Genomic DNA, 20,814 nt, shown 5'->3' with positions numbered 1-20,814 from the left:
GTTGTCTTTTACTTGCGTTTTTGTTTGTTTGTTTGTTTGTTTTTAAGTGCAATTTAAAAAATTTGATTATGGCCAGTTTATTTTTCATGAGAAATATTTACGGCAAATATTTCACCCCAGCCTGTGGCTCATAACTTATTTTCTCTTTTTTGGCCACCCTGCGGCATATGGCGTTCCCGGGCCAAGGATCAGAACTGAGCCGCAGCTGGGGCAGCCAGATCCCCTAACTCACTGTGCCAGTTGAACCTGCGTCGTGGTGCTGCAGGGAGGCTGCTGATCCTGCTGCACCAGAGCAGGAACTCCTACATTTTCATTTCCTTAATGGTGTCTTTTCAAGAAGAGAAGATTTTCATTTTGATTAAACCCGGTTATCAATATGTCCTTTATGCTTACTTTTGCATTATCAGAAAACTAGCTAGTTTTAATTTTTCTTGCTTTGTTCTAATCCCATACACATCAAAATGAATGGAAATCTGCAACTAAGAAAAGGGACCAGAGGGAAAGATTATTTCTAGGGAAGGAAATCCAGACGTTCATTAGCAAGAGTATAAATGCTGGCAATCAAGAGAATATTACCTTCAAGACACTGAGGGAAAGTGTTTTTGAAAACACAGAATTCTAAAATGTCTAATGACCACTTAAAATTGTTAACAAAATAAAGATATTTTCAGACAAACATGATCTAGGAAGTTTAGTGCCCAAAGATTTTTAGTGAAAGATTTACTAAGGACATACTTTAAAAAGGGAAACTTAAATGGAGGAGGATGCAAGAATCAACTGTGGGCGAAGAAACAGAGAAAGGAGAGTTGAATCCAAAGAAATTTATCACTGAAAATAAGGCTTATTAAAACACACGAGGCTTTAAAAATAATGGACCAAAACACACACCCAAATCTTATATGACATTTTATACATTTATTCATTGCTGAGTCATACATATCAAGGTTTCTGGTAGTGAAACTACACACAGTCATATCCTAATATATTTAGGAGGTTGGGGCAAGTTTTTATCTTTTATAAAATGTGACTTTCACACCTTACCTCTTCTTGTCTTACTAGAAGCCATTCCTTTCTCTTAAGAACAAGCTCTTGAGGAAAGTGTTTACACTGAATTTCTGAAGTTCACCTGTAAACTGTTCATCATTCCATATAAGTGTATTTACAAACCAGGCCACAGCCCACACCCCATGCTCTGATCCTAATCCAAGGCTAGCTTCTTCGAGGGAGCCTTTCTTGTCCCTGTCCTGCTTCCCAGCGGTCCCCTTTCTTCCGCATGACTCCACTTCCCTTTCGTCGATTCCATTATTAACACATGCAGCCGTTTATTGCTCTTGTTCATGTAGAGGTTTCTCTGTCTTCCCAAATATACTTATCTGCTCTTTGAAGAGAAGGCTATTTTCATCTCTGTGTCTATCTGCCAACACCTTGCACAGTGCCTGGCACACAGTAGGCATTCAATAAATTTTTGTTGAATGAATGTATGAATAACCTGGATATTTAACTTTTTTCATATTTTAAAATCACACTCAGTTTGAGTTTAAATAGTTCAAAATCAATATAATGTTCCAAGATGATTACAACTACTGAAAAACTCAATTAAATATACAGCTCACACTTTAATTAAATAATACAAGTAAAATTAAAAACTATTATAAACATCTAATAATGCTTTATATTTTGCCTTTACTTTACAGTACACTACTAAAGACACATAAAAGTAGAATTACCTAAAACACTTCCCCCTCCTAAGTATATTTCTAACTCTGAAAACTATAAAAAAATAATACAAGTTATAGTATATATTTTTAAAAAATAAAACAGACATAGCCTGCCACCCACTTTATGGGAAAACAACAGGTACAAGTTCTGGTATGTTAGAAACTTTGAAAAAAATAGACTTGGAATCCTAAGTTGGTCTATTTGAATATGAAAACACAAAGTGACTAAATTCTCATTAAAACAACTTCGAATTCCTCTAAATGTACATTTGGCAGGACGGTGAACTGTCTGTCAGCCAATATCACATATATATATATGTGTGTATGATACATATATAAATTGCTTAAATCCCCAAATATTAAGAATACTGGATGGAAAAAAATGTTCTAAAAAGAGTCACAATTAAATGAGCCTTAGACCTTTTATCACTGAAAATCAAGATCTTATTTCAGTTACTATTTGGCTCTGGAACGGAAAAATCTGAATCATCCACTCCAAATAGAGTAACTTCATTTTCCATTTCACACACAGCTGTCTAATCTTTTCTGTGAATGGAAAAATTATTAGCTAGTATTTGTGGTTCAAGTTATAGCGCTGGCCATTCCTAAATGGATCCTCTATGATTACACTGGCACAACACGGTCTTCGTAATTTACACCATGTGAACAGTTTTTATAAGACACCTCACTCCTTTTGTTAAATACAGTTTCTTAGATGAAAGTTCAAAATAGGCGCAATACAAAGCAAATTCCAAGTTACAGTACGTTGTGTTGAAGTAAGGCTCCAGTGTATTTTGGACATGTAATGACAAGCAAAAGCTTGTCAGGTTTTCCAGAAAAAAAGTCACGTGAATTCTTTCTACCTTAGGTCTCTGGATACACATCTCCCCCAAAAACAGATGTTATACACACTATCCATAACTGAGGCGTTCAGTGATTATTTGGTAGTATTACCACTCTTTATTTTATGGCTTTTAAACATTAAGTCCTTCGATATTTGAAAAGCATTCACTATATTCTGAAAGTTCACCAAAAAAAGAAGTGAATATAGGCTTAGAAATGATAAAGCCTTTAAAAAATAAGGTTTTTTTTTTTAAAAAATGTTATTCAATAGCAGAAATTAAGGTATTGAAGCAGAACAAACTCATTTTAAAAAGCCATGCATGATCCCCCTCACAAAATGAATTTATAATCTCACTTCCTTGTCAAAAGTGGGGGGAAAAAAACCACAAAAAAAGCTCCTGATGAATTCTGGATATATTAGCATTTCTTCTATTTTCAAAATAACCTTTCAAACATTCACTTTTATAAGTCCAGGGTTTAAAAAAATAACCAATGAGATATTAAAGTTCCCTCAAAGTATTTTGTCCAATTTACTATGTAGGCTTAAATTAAACCAAGTGTTTAAAGACTTACGTTACATTAAAAAATGTTGTACGTTTCCAAATAAAAAAGTTAACTATATACATTTCATACCATTCCATACAATTGATATAAACGCTATATGTAAGGCTTTAGGAACCTCAAAGTCTAAACAAGTCTTTGCAGGTAAATCAGCTGATTTCACATTTCAATTCTAATGATCAAATTATCCAACTAGTAAACTAGGTAACTAGAAAACCTATCTTACCTAAGATAGAAAAAGAGTCTAGCATGTTTATTTTGAATATGAAACCACAGCTCTTTTCCCTAAGTTGAAAACATGTGGGCAAAATTCGTTTTATATATTAGTTTATCTATAATTAGCTTAGTTTTATAAGCCGCATACTAAAATACATGGTTTAGGAGTATTAACTGAGATATAAGGGATTTTTAAAGAATTTTGCAAACCATTTAGGTTATACATAAAAATTTATGGAAGTACAAAGACATGTATATCAAAGGTCACAGCTTACTTATCTGCTATTTTCTGGTTCTTAAACTAATGAGGAGTCATATTAAATTATCCGTAATCTCTTCTAGCTCTAAAGTTTAGGTTATATCATTTTGTTTTTCAATAGTTATAGATTTTTTTTACCCCCTTTATTGGATTTCAGTTCTTTGTAGTTGATTACTAGTGGGGAACAAATATTGCATATTTTACCCAGCCGATTCTTTTTTTCCCCCCTGCTCATGGCATACGGAAGTCCCTAGGCCAGGGATCGAATCTGTGCGAGAGCAGCAACCCAAGCCACAGTAGTGACAATGCCAGATCCTTAACCCACTGAGCCACCAGGGAACTCCTCAACTGATTAATCCCTATTTCCCCTCCTCTCTCCAGAGCCTAGAGTGCCCAGCACATTTGGGTTTGTGCTCAATATTTACTGAATATTCTTGAATGGGTAGCAAATTATTAAGAATAAATCAAGAATTAAAAAGAATCTGGAGGTTGACAATAGTTGCTTTTATAAAACCCCCAAACAATAATTTCAAAGCTTCTAGTCTCCTTTACAGATTTACTTTGGTTTGTCTTTGTAATAATAGCAAGAGCAAATGTGGCATAAGAATATGAGGTTAAATCATTACAGGTAAACTACCAAGCAAGGACACATAAGAAAATTTAAGTTTCCACTCATGTAATGAAGAAAGGGATTTTATTTACAATACTAGTTAGTAGATCCCAGCTACTCCAAGTTACTCTGAGATATAATTATCTTATCAATGTCAGAAAAAATATCTTCCACTACTTCAGTTTTAACAAATGTAATTAAATTGATTAGTTATACTATAGAATAAGAAGCAATTAATGAGTTTTTTAGAAATAAAAATATGTATATATATTACCCTGATGCCTAGGCCAAAATAGATCTAACAACAAATTTTCTTGATTTCTACTGTCATAAAAATAAAGGAAAAATATATTGCAAGTATTTTCTTCATAGACAATTTCAACTAGAAAACAAGAGTTAAATGAAAACAATACAACGGTTCAGGTGAGTGAACTGATATGGAAGCAAGAGGATTCAAGCTCGACAGATAACATGTCGCCAAATACTAACGACGGAACATCTGCCTCAATGACACATTTTACAGGCAGGAATTTGATTTCCACAGTCTCGACTTTATCTTATATTCAAGGGAGACACGAGTCAGTGGGTTATGACGCTGGGTCGTAGTTAAGAGCTCTTTCTCTTAGCTTGCAAGATGTAGCCTTTGGATTTGATGATGCCTCTGCTCTTAACAATGACCGAGTACCGCAGTAGCCACAGGGGCACCCACTCATGTGCCTTGATATCAGGGATGCTTTCCTGAAGAGCTTCCTGGAAACTCGCTTCCGAAAGCAGTTCTTCGAACAGACAAACCAACAGCAAATGAACCCCCAAATCATTAAATTTGAAAACAAGCGCACTTCACTATGTGGGTAAGCATTTAAGTACAATAAAAGAAACACCTTAAAAGTGAATATAATTTTATATATAATTTATAGCACACATTTATCCTTCATGTGTGCTACAAATCTAAACCAGAAAATCAGAAAGACCTGGCAGTTCTTTAGAGAGTATCCACCCCCGTAGCTCTGGCAGTTGAATTCACAATTGTGGGTGAGTGGAGCCTGAACATCTGTGTTTCTGGAAGACCTCTGGGTGTCTAACACACAGACAGGGACAATTCAGGAAGGCACAAGGACAAAAAAGTACCCATGATCCTACGGACCAGAGATGGCATTTCCATTGCCATGTATTTATGTACACACATACATTACACATATATATGTACTTATCCAGATCTTAAAAACTAGAAATCATATTGTGATTACATGCTGATTTACCTCTTTTTTCACTTACATTATGAATATTTTCCCATGTTACTTATTCTGTGAAAGGATCATTTTAAATAATTCTCCCAATATTACATTTCATAGATATCCTAACTTATACATTTTCTTATTGTTGGCCAGAAATTAATTTTTCCTAATATTTTGCTAAAAAAATAATGCTTGATGTACATGACGAACATGCTGTGCTTTTTTTTCCTTTGCTTCTTAGGGCCACGTCCGAGGCACATGGAAGTTGCCAGGCTAGGGGCTGAATCGGAACTACTGCTGCTGGCCTCCACCACAGCTACAGGAATGTGGGATCTGAGCCGAGTCTGCGACCTACACCACAGTACACTACTAAAGACACATAAAACTAGAATTATCTACAACACTTCCCCCTCCTAAGTATATTTCTAACTCTGAAAACTATAAAAAAATAATAGACAGGGGTGGCCATAAAATAAATAAATAAATAAATAAAAATAAATCTAATTACTTGTGAAAGCTGGAAAGGGAGGCAAAAGACACTGTCTCTTAATTTTGGTATGATTTAATGGGAACCAAAAAGAAAGTAAAGTTTCAGACTGAAATACTAACGTTTCAAACGAGAGAGCAAGTACAGTATAGTGGAAAAAGGCTCCAAATTTGGCCAGGACCTAGGTCCAAGTTCACACTTTGCCCTATGCCAGCTGGGTGACCGAGGGTAGTTTCTTAAACTCCAAGGCTGTATTTCCTCATCAACGAAACGTCTAATTTTGATTGTTGAGAGGATTACTGATAATCTCTCTGAGGCAATTTGCATGATGCCTGGCATTTGAGGAATAATAACTTAAAAGTCTCCTCCTCTACTTCCTACAAAACATTTAAAAAAAAATGATAATGGGGCAGGCTGCTAATAAACAGTATAAAGTCTTAGGAGGTTACTGATAAGCATCCGAAAAATAAACTGAATCAAACCACCAATATAATGCCATCTTTTTAGAAATGGAAGTAAAAGCTGAATTTTTTTTTCTCCAGGAATCACCTATAAAATACAATTTCTTCCAATATTTATTAAACTAGAACTTTTATAAAAATGTCATGGAGATTTAAAACTTAACCAGATATCTCTCACCTATACTAAAAATACTGTTTCATAGAGCCTGTATATTTACCAAGTAAAACGCCACCTCTGCCCTCTAGAAAATGGAGAAGAAATGAAAATGGAGTAGACTGCTAATAAATAATACGAACTGCAAAATATTCTCTTCGCAGCTTTCCAAGTTATCTTGTAAAACGTTGACAGTAAAGGATTCTACGAAAGGCAGACAAGCCATTCTCATTCATCAAATGATGTTTCTGATTAACACCAATTCTATGTCTTGATAGTTATGATTAATAAAATACCTAATAATCAAAATACCCATCCTAAGATGCTTAAGTTTCAAATTAAATTTTATCTGCTTCCTTGTCCAGGTGGGTATCCTCTTTAATAAAGTGGCCCTTTGGTGCAACCTTTGCTGTACTGGACAGTATTACACATGACACTTTAGAGAAGGTCTTAAAAGACCTTTTCTGTGTAGCTTAATGTTGATAAACCTCAACAGGCTGGATGTTCAGGGCATGAGCACTTCGCTCCTTTTCCATTGGTACAAAGACAAAACGAAAGGTTTCTGAAACTAAAATAAAGTGATATATGGCCTGAACTATTAAGAATAGTTCTAAATGACAGCACAGTACTTTTATCACTGTACACAGTTAAAAAGGAAGTTTTAAGAAGTAGCTTCTTATCAGATAACGGCTCATGATCAAGTTCTATAAATGAAAATCTCAGGCTTCTTACCTTTCGGATCATTATGAGTCAACAGCTGTATGTCAAACTGTTTAGCAAATGCAGTTAAATCGGGCGGCATCACACAGCAAGAGGCAAGATTAACTTGGTTACTGTTTGGTTTTACCTAGAAGTGGGAACAAAGCAAAAACACCATGACTTCTCCACTATATTAAGTACCATTAAAAAGTAGAAAGCAGGAGTTCCCGTCGTGGCGCAGTGGTTAATGAATCCGACTAGGAACCATGAGGTTGCGGGTTCGATCCCTGCCCTTGCTCAGTGGGTTAAGGATCTGGCGTTGCCATGAGCTGTGGTCTAGGTCGCAGAACGTGGCGCGGATCCCGCGTTGCTGTGGCTGTGGTGTAGGCCGGCAGCTACAGCTCCAATTAGACCCCTAGCCTGGGAACCTCCATATGCCGTAGGAGCGGCCCAAGAAATGGCAAAAAGACCAAAAAAAAATTAAAAAGCAATAAAAGGACTCAATTTTCAAACATATGAAATATCACATTCTATAGCACTTAAAGTTTATAAAATAATTTTACATGAATGTATTAATGTGTGTTCCTCTGACTCATGGTAGTGGGAATAAGGAAAGGAAAAACAGCTCCATGAGAGGGAAAAAGCCAATATAATACGACACTGTTAAAAAGTCTCATGCTGGGAGTTCCCGTCAGGGCGCAGCGGAAACAATCCATGGGGATGCGGGTTCGATCCCTGGCCTTGCTCAGTGGGTCAGGGATCTGGCCATGCCATGAGCTGTGGACATGACTCGGATCCCGTGTTGCTGTGGCTGTGTGGTAGGCTGGCGACTGCAGCTCTGATTTGACCCCTAGCCTGGGAACTTCCATATGCCGTGAGTATGGCCCTAAAAAAAGGCAAAAATAAATAAAATAAAAAGTCTTGTGCTAGAGCCTGCCATCTAATACAGCGATGTTGGAAAGATGATGCTAAGTGTGATAGTTCCAGCTACAGAGGAAAACACATCTTAAAGACAGAGGATCGGATAGAAATGATAAGTATATTTAATGTTAAAGTATAAAATATGGTTATTAATCAGACACAGTTGAAAAAGAGAAGAATGAGATAATTTCTAACAGGTGCTCTGGTTAATTTATGGATACATTTCAGGTGGACCTGAGCCACATGCTGGCGATCGCCAAGTCAACCTTTCTCTAGGGTCTTCCCCGCCACCAGACACCAAAAGCTCTGAAGAGGAGAAGACGGGATGAAGTAGAAGGAATAAAGAAAAACACAGACAGTAAAGGTAAAATACTTGTAAGCAACCGCCCTAGCAATTTTGGAGGTTATGAGGCCAGAGAGCAGCAGTGATTAATCTATGGTTCCTACACCACATCAAGTTGTATGAACTGCAGGTCATATGATGGATCTGTAAACAACAGCGAGCAAAGTAGTTGTTATATACGGTATTCTTTTACTTAGGAAATTACAACCGTGTACTAATAATACCTAAAAAAAAAACAAAAAACAAAAACCAGTAATATTTCTATCACATACTTAAAACTGAAGGAAACAGCCTTAATTCATTTGGCTCTGAGTGCTTCAACACACTTTTTCCAGTGTTTTCGTCAAAGCCTGCCTCAAAACTCCCACATACAGGACAGTCACCCCACAGTGGTGTCCACCACGGGCGATGACGATGACCCGGTCACAGCAAAGACCGTAAAAGACAGGCTCCTCGTGGAAGGCTCGCGTCACGACGTCCTTTACCTGTGCCCACTGGTACAGCTGCTCCAACTGGGTTTTGTCCAGATCGGAGGTACCTATAGCAACAATCTTTTTGCTCTGAACTAAGTCTTGCAATTCTTCCCAGTAAGGCTGTAGATGCTCCAAGGACAGATGAACCCCATCTTCAACAGGAGGCGAGGCGATGATCACAGAGTCCAGCTGCGCCACGCCCAGGACTGAGCAGGCTGGTGCGAAGAACAAGGGGGCAAATGTCCGGTTATAAGAAAAATGGGGAGTTCCTGCCCTGGCGCCGTGGAAACGAATCCGACTAGGAACCATGAGGTTGCGGGTTCAGTCCCTGGCCTCGCTCAGGGGGTTAAGGATCCGGCGTTGCCGTGAGCTGTGGTGGAGGCCGGCAGCTATAGCTCCAATTAGACCCCTAGCCTGGGAACCTCCATGTGTTGTGGGTGAGGCCCTAAAAAGCCAAAAAAAAGAAAAAAGAAAAGTGGGTTGTTTCTTATGTCCTTTAAGCACCCCCACTGAATTCTGTCCATAGAGTTCACTAGTATTCCATACAACAGGTTATTTCACTGGGTCTCATAATTTACCTGTCATTAGAACATTCCCACTCTTTAAACAAGCCTAAGTGCCATTCATCTCCTTGGTCCGTGTGGGAGACCAGTGGGTGTCTTTGAGCTGCCCACAGCTACCAGCAACTCCTCTTTCTGGGGAAGAGGCTCCTTGTCTCCCAGGCCCCAGGACTTAATGGTAGCTTCTGACCTGTCTTTAATTGGTAGTCATAGCAAAGAATAAGACTGAGACTCTGCAAAACTGAATTTATGTTCTTAATTTATATTTATAGAAGTCAGTAATTCTTTAATTTCTACAAAACCAATTTTAAGAGTTTATTTTATTTTTATTTTTTTTTTTGTCTTTTCTAGGGCTGCACCTGCGGCATATGGAGGTTCCCAGGCTAGGGGTCCAATCTGAACTGTAGCCGCTGGCCTACGCCAGAGCCACAGCAACTCGGGATCCAAGCTGTGTCTGTGACCTACACCACAGCTCATGGCAACGCCGGATCCTTAACCCACTGAGCAAGGCCAGGGATTGAACCCGCAACCTCACTGTTCCTAGTCGGATTCATTAACCACTGCGCCATGATGGGAACTCCAAGAGTTTATTTTTAATGATTATTGTTCACTCCACAGTTATATTAAAGTGCTATTTATGTTATTGTTCAAAGTATATAAATACTGGAAGAATGTTTTCATAGGAAAAATATTGAATAAGTATAATGCCATAGTAACCTAAGCAAATATATATCAAAATGCTTGTTTTTGCTGTTCCTGTTTTGACATAACTTGATATAACACTGGTGTAATTTGTTAAGAATACAATTAAGGAGAATTTCTAACTCCAAACATGTAGTTAACATTTAATTATGTATGTCACATCTTTTACATTCCCCTTCTATATCAAAATATGATCCTACGTATGATGTGATTCTACCAAAGCTTTAAGAAATTAGACTAGAACTTTAAAAGGTAAAACTGGAATGAGCTCATTTTCTTTGTTACCTGGACCTAATGAACACAAGATATAACTAATACCCCTAAATTAATTTAAAGTCCACTATGAAAATAAAAAAGTTAAAATTTTGCTTACCCATGTCAACTGCACTTTTAGTCGATGATGAAGAGTTTGATCCTACAATGAACAGTTTTGCTGGATAGCAAAGAAAACAAAACAGATTACTATACCTGAGTAACATCCTACCACACAGCAGTAACACAGGTAACAGTACTAGGATGACAGATAATCCCAAATGAATTATTTTTCCTTTCCTGGTTGCACTGTTTTATAGTTTTCATTTGAAGACCTAGATATATATTTTCCATTGTTATTTTAAAATTACAATGGAATTGTATATTTCCATCATGATTTTAAAATTATAGGCCAGTTGCCAGCAAATATCTGTTTGTCAAAACAAGGCAAATATTAATTACCCATTTATTAGAAGGCGGGTCAGATATAGAAACTAAAATTACTCAAAATGTATATATGCTTTTATGAATTAAACATTCAAGGAGCATATTATAAGCTTTCTCCAATAAACTAAAATCTACGTAAAGACTAAATTAAAACTGTTGCTAATGAGAAGAAAATTGAAACAAAAAAAAACCATCCCCAATCCCACCTTCATAATCCAATCATTTTCACTCACTAATTTATTTATTAAAGTATAGTTGATTTACAACGTCGTGTCAGCTTCTGCTGTACTGCACCATCATTTTCATTTTTAGACATGACATTCAAATTTTTGGTTATATTGAGCAGGGTATATTTTGTTTTCTACTTCTATTCAGTTTACCTTTATGTAATAAGTGCTTTTTTACATCTCTATGCAGTAGTTATCTTAAAATTTTAAAAAATCGTAATGGTAACACGGTCACTCTAGGAATGAGGAAAACCTCTAAGAGTAGAAAGCCCAAAATCAGGGAGTTCCCGTCGTGGCTCAGTGGTTGAGGAATCCGACTAGGAACCATAAGGTTGCAGGTTCGATCCCTGGCCTTGCTCGGTGGGTTAAGGATCCAGCATTGCCGTGAGCTGTGGTGTAGGTCAGAGACGTGGCTCGGATCTGGCATTTCTGTGGCGGTGGTGTAGGCCAGGCAGCAACAGCTCCGATTAGGCCCCTAGCCTGGAAACCTCCATATGCCATGGGTGCGGCCCTAAAAAGACAAAAAAAAAAAAAAAAAAAAAAAGAAAGAAAAAAGACCAAAATCAAATTGGTCAAATGGTCTCATCGCCGAAAGCAATTACTGTGTGGATTTTTATGTGCTGTGTTTTTAATAACTTTACATATTCATTTTGGACGGCTCGTCGGGTATATACCTTATTAAATGATTTCCTGCTTTCTGAACATTTACATTAACTCCAGCTTTTTGTTATCACATAAAATGCGAAAACAAACGTCAATGGTAACTTTTTGTTCAACTTTATGCCTGAAGCATTTTCGAAGGACAAATTGGCCAGAAATGCGATTAGGAGTCAAAGGATATCATCTTTTCTATGAGTCTTATTCTATTTACTTACCTCCTATTTTATGGAAGATTTGTACCAGTTTACCAGACCACTAAAAGCGCAATTATTCTCCTAACAATATGGGATATGCTGTCTTTATATATATATATATGTATGTATGTATGTATGTATGTATGTATGTATATAAAATTTACTTACTTATTTTAAGACTTTGGCTTGATCCCAACTGAACTTTATTTTATCTAAACTCACTGTTCAAAAATCTGAACTTACTCAGTAGACAAATAGGTGGAGTAATAGGAAAGCGAGAGAGAAAATCAGAAAGGGGAATGCAGAGAAAACAGGGTTAATGAAATACCCTTATGTAAAGTGCCCAGCAATCAACATATACAACAAATTTTCCTTGCACATTTCTTGTGTTTGTCATTTCCCTTCTACTGCTACATAACCTTCCTAACACCCCGGTCTCCTCACATGACTTCGCTATTTAAAGGCCATCACAACGTCATTACCAGGTGAGCGCCAAGCTTCACCACTTGATCCAAGCTTAGCTCCTGTAATTATACTCCATAAAAACACTGCCATCATTATCCCTCTGGCCACGAATTTGTGCCATCCGAAATGGTTCTCCCTCTGAAAGATGCACCATTTTTAGGGAAATGGAGAGTAAAGCGCATCGTATGTGGAGAATTTTTTTTTAAATGGCCACACCTACAGCATTCATGTGGAGAATTTTGATACTTATCAAAAGTCTCAAGCCTTCGAGGAACTGAGGACACTTGTAAGAGCTCCAAGATGGGGCTATACCATGAAGACCTGCAATCAGCTACGGAGATATGTTGCCTTGACTCCCTTTCCAACACAAAGAGCAATGTGAACTTAACAGGAAGAAGTGGGTTTTGTAGCTGGCTTCCTAGTTCTATCACTTGCTTGCTGTATGACAACTTTCAAGTTACATAACGTCACTCCTGCAATGGGAATGATAAACCTACCTTGCAGAACTGTTTCAAAAATTATATGAAGAAATAGAACCATAAAGTGTCAAGTACAGTGCCTGGTATACACAGCAAGATTCGACAATGGTAGTTATTATTATTAGAGTCAAAAGACAATGCGCCATCTCATCTTACATGTCCATCCCAATAATCGTAATAATAAAATAAGCACGAGACAACCACATAAATAACAGCTACCTGGCACTTACTTTGGGCCAAGCCCTGTGTGAGGTGCTTCTTCTGTTCATCTAATTTACAAAGAAGCCTGTGAAACAGATGTGTCCCTGTTTTATAAATGAGGAAACTGAGCTCAAAGAGGTTAAATCATTTGTTAGCCCAAGATTATATCATTCAGGCACCTGCACATGCAGGAATTTCCATCTAGTTAAGCCAAGCACTTGGTGATCACGCTGTGCAGACTGTAAGCCGAGGGCAGAACGGTGCACCTTTTCATTCCTTGAGCTCAGCACTGTCTCTAGAAAGTAGGAGTCCCTCGGTACCTCGGTCAGATGGGTGTAATGTGCGTTGTACTTCTCTTCATGCAACTTGTCCAGACTTCTTTCCAGACTCCCAGGCAACCTCAGCCATTGCTTGGCAGTGTCACAGCGGGGAGGGAGGGTTTGCACCTGCTCCAGGCGACAGCGCTCTTGGTCTGCCCTTAGGCCTTCCACTGCCTACTGCTCTGACGTCTGGTGCCTTAGCTAGCCAGGGTGTCACCAAGAGGCGGAGCCAACGGTGACCTCCTGCAACAGCCTCTGTAAAAATCTTTCTATTTCCCACACTTGGTGACTGAGGTGCCCACTGCCAGAAGCAAAGAAAGGCTCATTCCCATGCCCGACACAACCCACTACCACCCACCATGTAACAAGATGAACTGTGAAGGCTGGACCTTACCAGAAACTTTCATTTCTTCTCTTTCATCGGGATTTATTTTTTCTACTGCGTGAGACACAGTACATTCCAAGACATCTGGAAACTCCTATAATGAACAGATAATATTTATAATAAATATAACATGAATGCTTCTAATTAGCTATATATATGTTCGATTGTCCGTAACACTCTTTAGAAGCACAGCACCCCTAAGACAATAGGGGTTTTTACCTGAGGTCTAGATGGGATTCATAAGGTTTGTAAAGCCATGAAAAAAAGGTGAAGTGTTTTGTGTGTGTGTGTGTGTGTGTGTGTCCATTTTCTGGTACAAAGTATCTCCTTTTGAGGAGACAGAGGGATGTATGATCAAAAACAAACAAATAAACAAACTGGATGGTGTGTGAGGCGTTTGAAGTACTAGCACAGTAAATGTAATTTTACTCAGAAAAGAAACTAACGAAAAATAATACTTTCCTTCTGGAAACTGACATGTTAAAAACTTTCTACACAACAATCACAAACATTTTAAGCCAAAATATCTATATTTTTTTCTGAGTGGATGAAACGTAAAGGCCATTACAGTGCATAATAATGAGTAATGAATGAGAGAAACGATATAACATGTTGGTACATATAAACCACAAACGTACTAACTCATATTTACAAGATTACAAGAAAGTAAACAGTGAGGCCTGGCCCGGGGTTCCAGAGCACATGTCAATGCCCGGCACACATCCAAAATTCACAGGTCAGGCATAGCGGGAAGGGCCACGGCCACTGCAGAGACCCAGAGACTCTGGGAGATGACGTTAACGGGTGTCTGTCCGCCTGGCAGCTGCAGAGCTACCCGCCTGCCCGAGGCTAGGGCAGCAGTTACTTCCAGCACAGGTCGTCTTCATGCTTTGAAAGGGATCTGCGTATCTGTTACAAGTCCTTGGCTGAGCGACTTCTCAAGAGTGGTTTACAGCCGAGTGTGTTGTATATTCACATGCATGGCACCAGCCATGGACTGCAACACAGTTCCTGACGCTTTCATTAGACACTGACATTTAAAAATCATTTCTGATGACCATATTTTGGGTTATATTCTACCAGAGCACTCAGCACTAACCCAGACTGTTTTAAGGTCATTCCTCTACTAGACCAAATACAACCCGGAACAAAAGACTCGGGGGGCAAACTGCGGTGGGAATCTTGGCCTCCTGTCCAGTTGAAGAGCTGATGACGGAATCCAGATTTTCGCTTATGCCTACGCCTGCTAGGTCAGGCTGCCCTCGCGGCAAATCAACCACAGTGAGTTTCATGCTCATTGCCTCTTAAACTTCCCTATCAAAACGGAGGAAATTCGTTCCCTGCTTATTTCCCTTTCTTTCTGACCTCCGTGGTTTCTGCATCCACCGAGCACTCACCCTGACCAGATCTGGGCTGATTTGGGAACTCCACTCATTCAAGGTCTTTTGGATACAGTCTCGAAGCTGTAAAAGAAAGGCATTTGGAAACTGTTAATCAAACGCGACACATTTTTCTGTACTTCTCCAAGAAGACTGCATGGCTCTGATAAACAGGAAAAATAAGATATCCGTAGGAAAAACCAAACCCAAAATTTTAATTCTGCAAAGTTTCTGTTTCCTTTAAAGAAGATCAATTTCGACCTGTTTTTATCCTCCTCTTAATTTATCTCAAAGTTCTTGACCTAAAGCAGTAATCTAAGCATTTAAAAGTATTTTTGTATCTATGAAAATGTAAGCAAACTTTTGAAAGTTAAAAGCATTCGCAATGAAACAAAAACTTGTGTCAAGAATAAGGCCCATAAACGTAGCAATTTGGATTCAAGCCCAGGCAGCCTGACCAGCACGACATTAAACACTATGCAACATTCCTAAAGACAAATGACTCTCTGTGTGTGGCCAGGGAGACATCTACATCAGAGTCACCAGTGGTGTTTATTAAAAATTTAAATTCCTGCAGTTCCCACTGTGGCTCAGCAGGATAAGAACCTGACATTATCTCTGTTGAGGAGGCGGGTTCAACCCCTGGCCTCGCTCAGTGGGTTAAGGATCCGGAGTTGCCACAAGCTGCACCGCAGGTCGCAGATGCACCTGGGATCCCATGTTGCTGTGGCTGTGGTGTAGGCCAGCAGCTGCAGCTCCAATTTCACCCCTAGCCCGGGAACTTCCACATGCTGCAGGTGTGGCTGTAAAAAGGAAAAAAAATATTTTGAAATTCCTGAGCCCCATCCTAGACCTGCTGAATCGCCCTCTAAGGGAGTAGAACTTTCAATTAATAGGCATCCAAGTACTCAAAATGTACTCTAAAATCTAGGAACCACTATAGTCAGAGCCTGTGGAAGTCGACTTGTAAAAAGTCAGTCCTTAGGTTATTTCCTAGCACTTAGGGAGACTGTCCATCTGTCTTCAATGTTTTCTTACGTAAATAAATACTTTTTTTTACCAGTATTGGTGATTTGTAAATTCATTAAACTGTCTACTTATCTTTTATCTTTCACGACAGTGTATTTCAAACTTATTTAATAGTTGTCCAAAGTAAGACATACACTCACGTAGTGAGTAAGGACCTACATAAATACAACAGAACAAAAATTCACAAAATGGGATTTATGCGTGTTACATGCCAGATACTCCGATGGCTTCTATTAATAAGAAAACCCGTACGCTGCCCCATGACTCACTATACTGATTTATAACTACGAATGGCCAACACTAGCAGTTTGAAATCACTGCCCTATAAATACCCAGGGCACGGTGCTTTGCATTCTGTTGGCGATCGACGAAAAAAATAAATCAGTAACTAGAAGCACATTCCTGAATTGCAAAAGCACTTTCCTAATACCAACAACAGAGACCAAACTTCTGAACCCACTACCTGACCCTTGATTACTTATGATAAAAACTGATACAGGCGCTTTGCTGTTCATATCTTAGTAGAGATAATTACCAGTTTATCAATTCAAGACATCAAAGTCATCTATTTAAGATTTATAATCGACAAGAACAATTTATGCGCTTTCCCCAAAACCAAGATGAATTCAGTTCACAGGGTCTGTGACTTTGTGGAAAGTCTATTTATAAAAAAATTTAAGTCAGAATCTAATTAATTAGCTGATAATCATTCTAGACAGAATTACAAGTCAGTAGTCTTTGAAAAAGTAACAAAATTTGAGGCAGCAGGACTGACTAGAAGTTAGCAATTAATTCTATCAGGAATGCTATGGCTCAAACCCTCAAAAGGATTTTTAAAAATTTTCATATGGAAGGATGCTTGATTTGCATGCTGGCCTCTCCTGACGAATTTCTCAATTCATGAAGATGGGCATGTTTTCAAAATGTTCATGCTTCTGTGAGGACAAATTATAGAAAAGTCCAATGTTATAATCATATGAGAAATTCATTGACTATATCACAAATCTGGTGATTTTTAATCCTTTATGTTATCGATAGTGAGTAAACATTAACTGTGCAATTTCTTGGCCTCTGCTCTCTTCATTCCATTTGTATCATATATACAAAGCATTATGGAGGATAAGTATCACAATTTAGTGTATCATTGGATCTGAAGTTGTGTAAGAGTTTAAAAAAAATGCCATACGGCTGACCCTTACAACAAATAACTGCTTGAAACGGTCCTAAAAGGGCCCATTTAAAAAAATAAGATTTGATTTCATAAAATTCTAGTGAAATAAAAAAAAATATCGGCTGGAGTTCCCATCATGGCGCAGTGGTTAACAAATCTGACCAGGAACCATGAGGTTGCCGGTTTGATCCCTGGCCTTGCTCAGTGGGTTAAGGATCTGGCATTGTTGTGGCTCTGGCATAGGCTGGCGGCTACAGATCTGATTAGACCCCTAGCCTGGGAACCTCCATATGCCGTGGGTATGGCCCTAAAAAGACAAAAAAAAAAAAAAAAAAAAAAAATGGCAGAGATTGCAGAATAATTTTTTTTTTTTTTTTTTTAAACAGCAGCACCTGTGGCATATTGAAGTTCCAGGGCTAGGGGTGGAATTGGAGCTGCAGCTGTGGCCTATGCCAGGGACTGAACCCACATCCTCACAGAGTCAACATGGATCCTTAACCTGCTGGGCCACAATGGGAACTCCCAGAATAATTTCTTCAAAAAACCAAACAGAGACTTTTTAGGAAATTTAATGATCTCTCCATCCAATGGGTAAATTTTCTCAATACTGAGTGATTTATTCAGTTTCTTTTTTCAATGAAGTTAAACTGTTTCAAGTAGCATATCCCAGTTTAGGGCTCTGGTTGTTACAAAGTTCTTTACATAAAAACAAAACATGCCTCTCCTAGTCCAACTAAGCTGTCATGTTTTCTCTACATATGTCCGCGTATCAGGTGTTCCTCAAATGTTTTCAATTTTCTCCAGTTTTTGTCCCTCTTATGGGGCACCCAAAATATCACACTGAACCACAATTACTCCTCTGAACAATGTTTTTCAAACTATGGGATGTGACATTACTATCTTAAGAAGTCAAGTTTTAAAAAATTAAAATAAGAAAAAAGTCAGAACACACAGTATACAGAAAACATTTTCATGAAAACTGTGTGTGGTGTGTACCATGAATTGGACTGTAAGGCAAAATGCATTTTTTACGGTGGTTGCAGTCAAATTGAAAATGACTACTTTAGCATGTGATAAGTGAGATAAGAGACAAAATTTCCCCCAATGTGATCAGTATACATACAAATTACTGCAATGAACCATAAGCCCTGGAGAAATAAAAGATCTAGTACTAGACACAGTTTTTTATCTTTGGGAGAAATAGTACACTCAGACGTGGTTAAAAAAAAAAAAAAACAAGACATACAAACTGAGCTGCATCCTGGACACAGAATATGCTATGGATTCTGATTCCTATTAAAGCTACAACCAAGTGTCCTCCTCTCCTGATGGGTCCTCCCTCCCAACACCAGGCCTTAGGTCCAGCTCACACTCAAGGGGTATGCCTTGTGTTAGTTCATAGCATATCACCAACATCTCAGAGCTGAAACTGACTAGGAACACAGCTTGATAACGTCGTAACAGGACACAGTCTGTTAATTTTTTTTTAATCAAGATTTGTTTCTTTACCTGGACACCCTGGGGGGAAGGGAGCGAGGTAGGGAGGGACGATACATGGGCCCTCTCGGATCCCCTAGTCCGGGAGAGCGATCCAGTAGGGTGGAGAGCTTGGTCATCAGCCATGAACACTGATGAGGCGTCACTCGGGATGAAATCGCACCTGCCCAGTTTTTTAAGACGCTCTGCCCCCAAAGCAGGTTCGGATGCGACATCCCGCGGTCAGCGGCCCCAGCCTCCTCCCGCCGGCAGAGCCCAGGTGCGCGCCTCGCCCGCGTCCCCTGCGCGCTCCGAGGCCGACCACCTGCCTCCGCCTCCCGGTGCTTCCCCGCCTCTCGGAGCCGCCCGGCCCGGTCCGCGGCCTGCCCCGGGAACCCCGCGTCGCCGCCCTCACCTCCTCGCTGTGTGTAGACGGGCACTTCTTCCGCAGGCGGCCCCAGTTGAGCAGGTTCCCCGTCTGCAGGTGCAGGGTGCTGGCCCGCGCCAGGAGCGCCCCGGCCGCGCGGCTGTCGGTGCCCATGGCAGCAGCTGACGGAGCGGGCCCGGCGGCCGCAGGCAGGGAAGGAGGCCCCCCGGAGGCCGGAGAGCGGAGCGCGAGGCTTCTCGCTCCACGCGGCGGGACCCCGGCCTGCGCTCGGGCCAGAGGGCGGTCGGGCGACGGCGGAGCGGCGGCCGGGGAAGGACGCGCCAGTGGATGCGGCTCCAGCTACTGCGGCCGCCGCGGGAGAGCTGACTCCCGCTAGAGCAGCCGTTTCCAGGAAGACAATGACTAAGCAGAAATCGCCGCGGAGAAAGTGCTTCGTAACCGTTACCCGTCCCGCGGCGGGGCCGGGCCGGGCCGGGTGGGACGGGGCGGGGCGGCGAGCGGGCGGCGGCGCCTGCCCGCGGGTGACTGGCCCTCTGCCTGCGGCGGGCGTGGCGCTAGGCGCCGGGCCGGCGCGCGGCGCAGGGAGCGCGGGGCGCGCGGGGCGGGGCGACCGGCGGGGCGGGGCGGGGCGATCGGAAGGGCGGGGCGGGGCGCCCCCTGCAGGTCAGAGGGCGGGGCGCCGGTCCGCGCCGCCTCCACCCACGGCCGCGGACGGCCTCCCAGCCAATGGCCGGGCACGCTGCTGATGCCCTCACACACCTCTTTAAAAAGACAGCGACGGCGTCCACGGAGGCTTTGAAATACTGGCGGTTTTCAGTTCTCAGAAGCGGGTGTTAATGCACAGGACCCCCTTCTCCTTCAGATCTGCTTTGCTACCGTCTTCCTTAGTTCATTTCCTTTCGCCAGGGCTTTCCCCCAAACGGCTCATTTCCCTTCCTGTCCTTGAATTGAAGGTCTGTTGATTGACACTATTTTGCGGGCCCGTATGCGAAGTCAAAGAGTGAGACTTAATCTCTGCCCTTGAGAAGTTTAAACTCTAGTTCCAGATACAAGGCCAATGAGTAATAATATAAGAATATCGTAGTTTCCAGATGAGTTCAGAGTAAAGAGAGCACTAAAACCCGGCAGTCCGGGGAAGATATGACTTGTGACTATTCCTATTAAATTTCAGGTGCGGTAGACTTGGAATGAACCTCAAATTTAACATTTATTGAGCTTTCCTCAAAAAACTTTTACTTATGTTGAGAGTAATCACATATAGTAAAAAGCAAAATGCTGTTAAAAAGAGATGAATTTCAGTTAGTAAATATTAGGAGAGAGGTTGGAAAGCAAGCTCCTTCTAGGAAGAGTTAGAAATTGAGGCTGATCTTGAGTAAATATTTGTTGCTGAATGAAGGTAAGAATTCATTGAAGAGGAGTTCCCGTTGTGGTTCAGCGTTATGAACTGACTAGTATCCATGAGGATGTGGGTTCGATTCCTGGCCCTGCTCAGTGGGTTG

At 40.4% G+C, this 20,814-nt stretch overlaps 1 protein-coding gene across 2 annotated transcripts; it reads right to left on the bottom strand.

Moving 5' to 3' along the window:
* Positions 1-893: 893 nt before the first annotated feature.
* On the bottom strand, positions 894-19,715 carry GCLM (glutamate-cysteine ligase modifier subunit). 2 transcript variants are annotated; one of them, XM_001926378.5, is made up of 7 exons: positions 19,343-19,715; positions 15,270-15,335; positions 13,882-13,966; positions 10,616-10,675; positions 8,993-9,195; positions 7,277-7,391; positions 894-4,983 (listed from the first exon to the last, which is right to left on the bottom strand). In XM_001926378.5, exons 1-7 carry the CDS (start codon positions 19,466-19,468, stop codon positions 4,814-4,816), a joined length of 825 nt encoding a protein of 274 aa, XP_001926413.3. In that variant the 5' UTR covers positions 19,469-19,715; the 3' UTR covers positions 894-4,813. The 2 variants fall into 2 exon arrangements, with proteins under 2 accessions (XP_001926413.3, XP_084880118.1); XM_085023992.1 differs by lacking the exons at positions 10,616-10,675; positions 13,882-13,966; positions 15,270-15,335; positions 19,343-19,715 and adding an exon at positions 9,559-9,734 and having other exon boundaries at positions 8,993-9,425.
* Positions 19,716-20,814: the final 1,099 nt, after the last annotated feature.

Source organism: Sus scrofa, chromosome 4, assembly GCF_054392235.1.
Source record: "Sus scrofa isolate SSC_HxYL_T2T_F1_AM1 chromosome 4, Sscrofa_HxYL_maternal_Yorkshire_Landrace_v2.0, whole genome shotgun sequence".
NCBI lineage: Eukaryota > Metazoa > Chordata > Mammalia > Artiodactyla > Suidae > Sus > Sus scrofa.
This window is presented reverse-complemented; position numbering and strand designations above follow the sequence as displayed.

Coding starts and splice junctions, on each gene's coding strand:
- GCLM (XM_001926378.5), bottom strand. CDS start 19,468: ATGGGCACCGACAGCCGCGCGGCCGGGGCGCTCCTGGCGCGGGCCAGC. Junction 13,967..15,269: donor TCAGCCCAGATCTGGTCAGG/GTGAGTGCTCGG, acceptor TGTTCATTATAG/GAGTTTCCAGATGTCTTGGA. Junction 4,984..7,276: donor GACTCATAATGATCCGAAAG/GTAAGAAGCCTG, acceptor GTCTGTTCGAAG/AACTGCTTTCGGAAGCGAGT.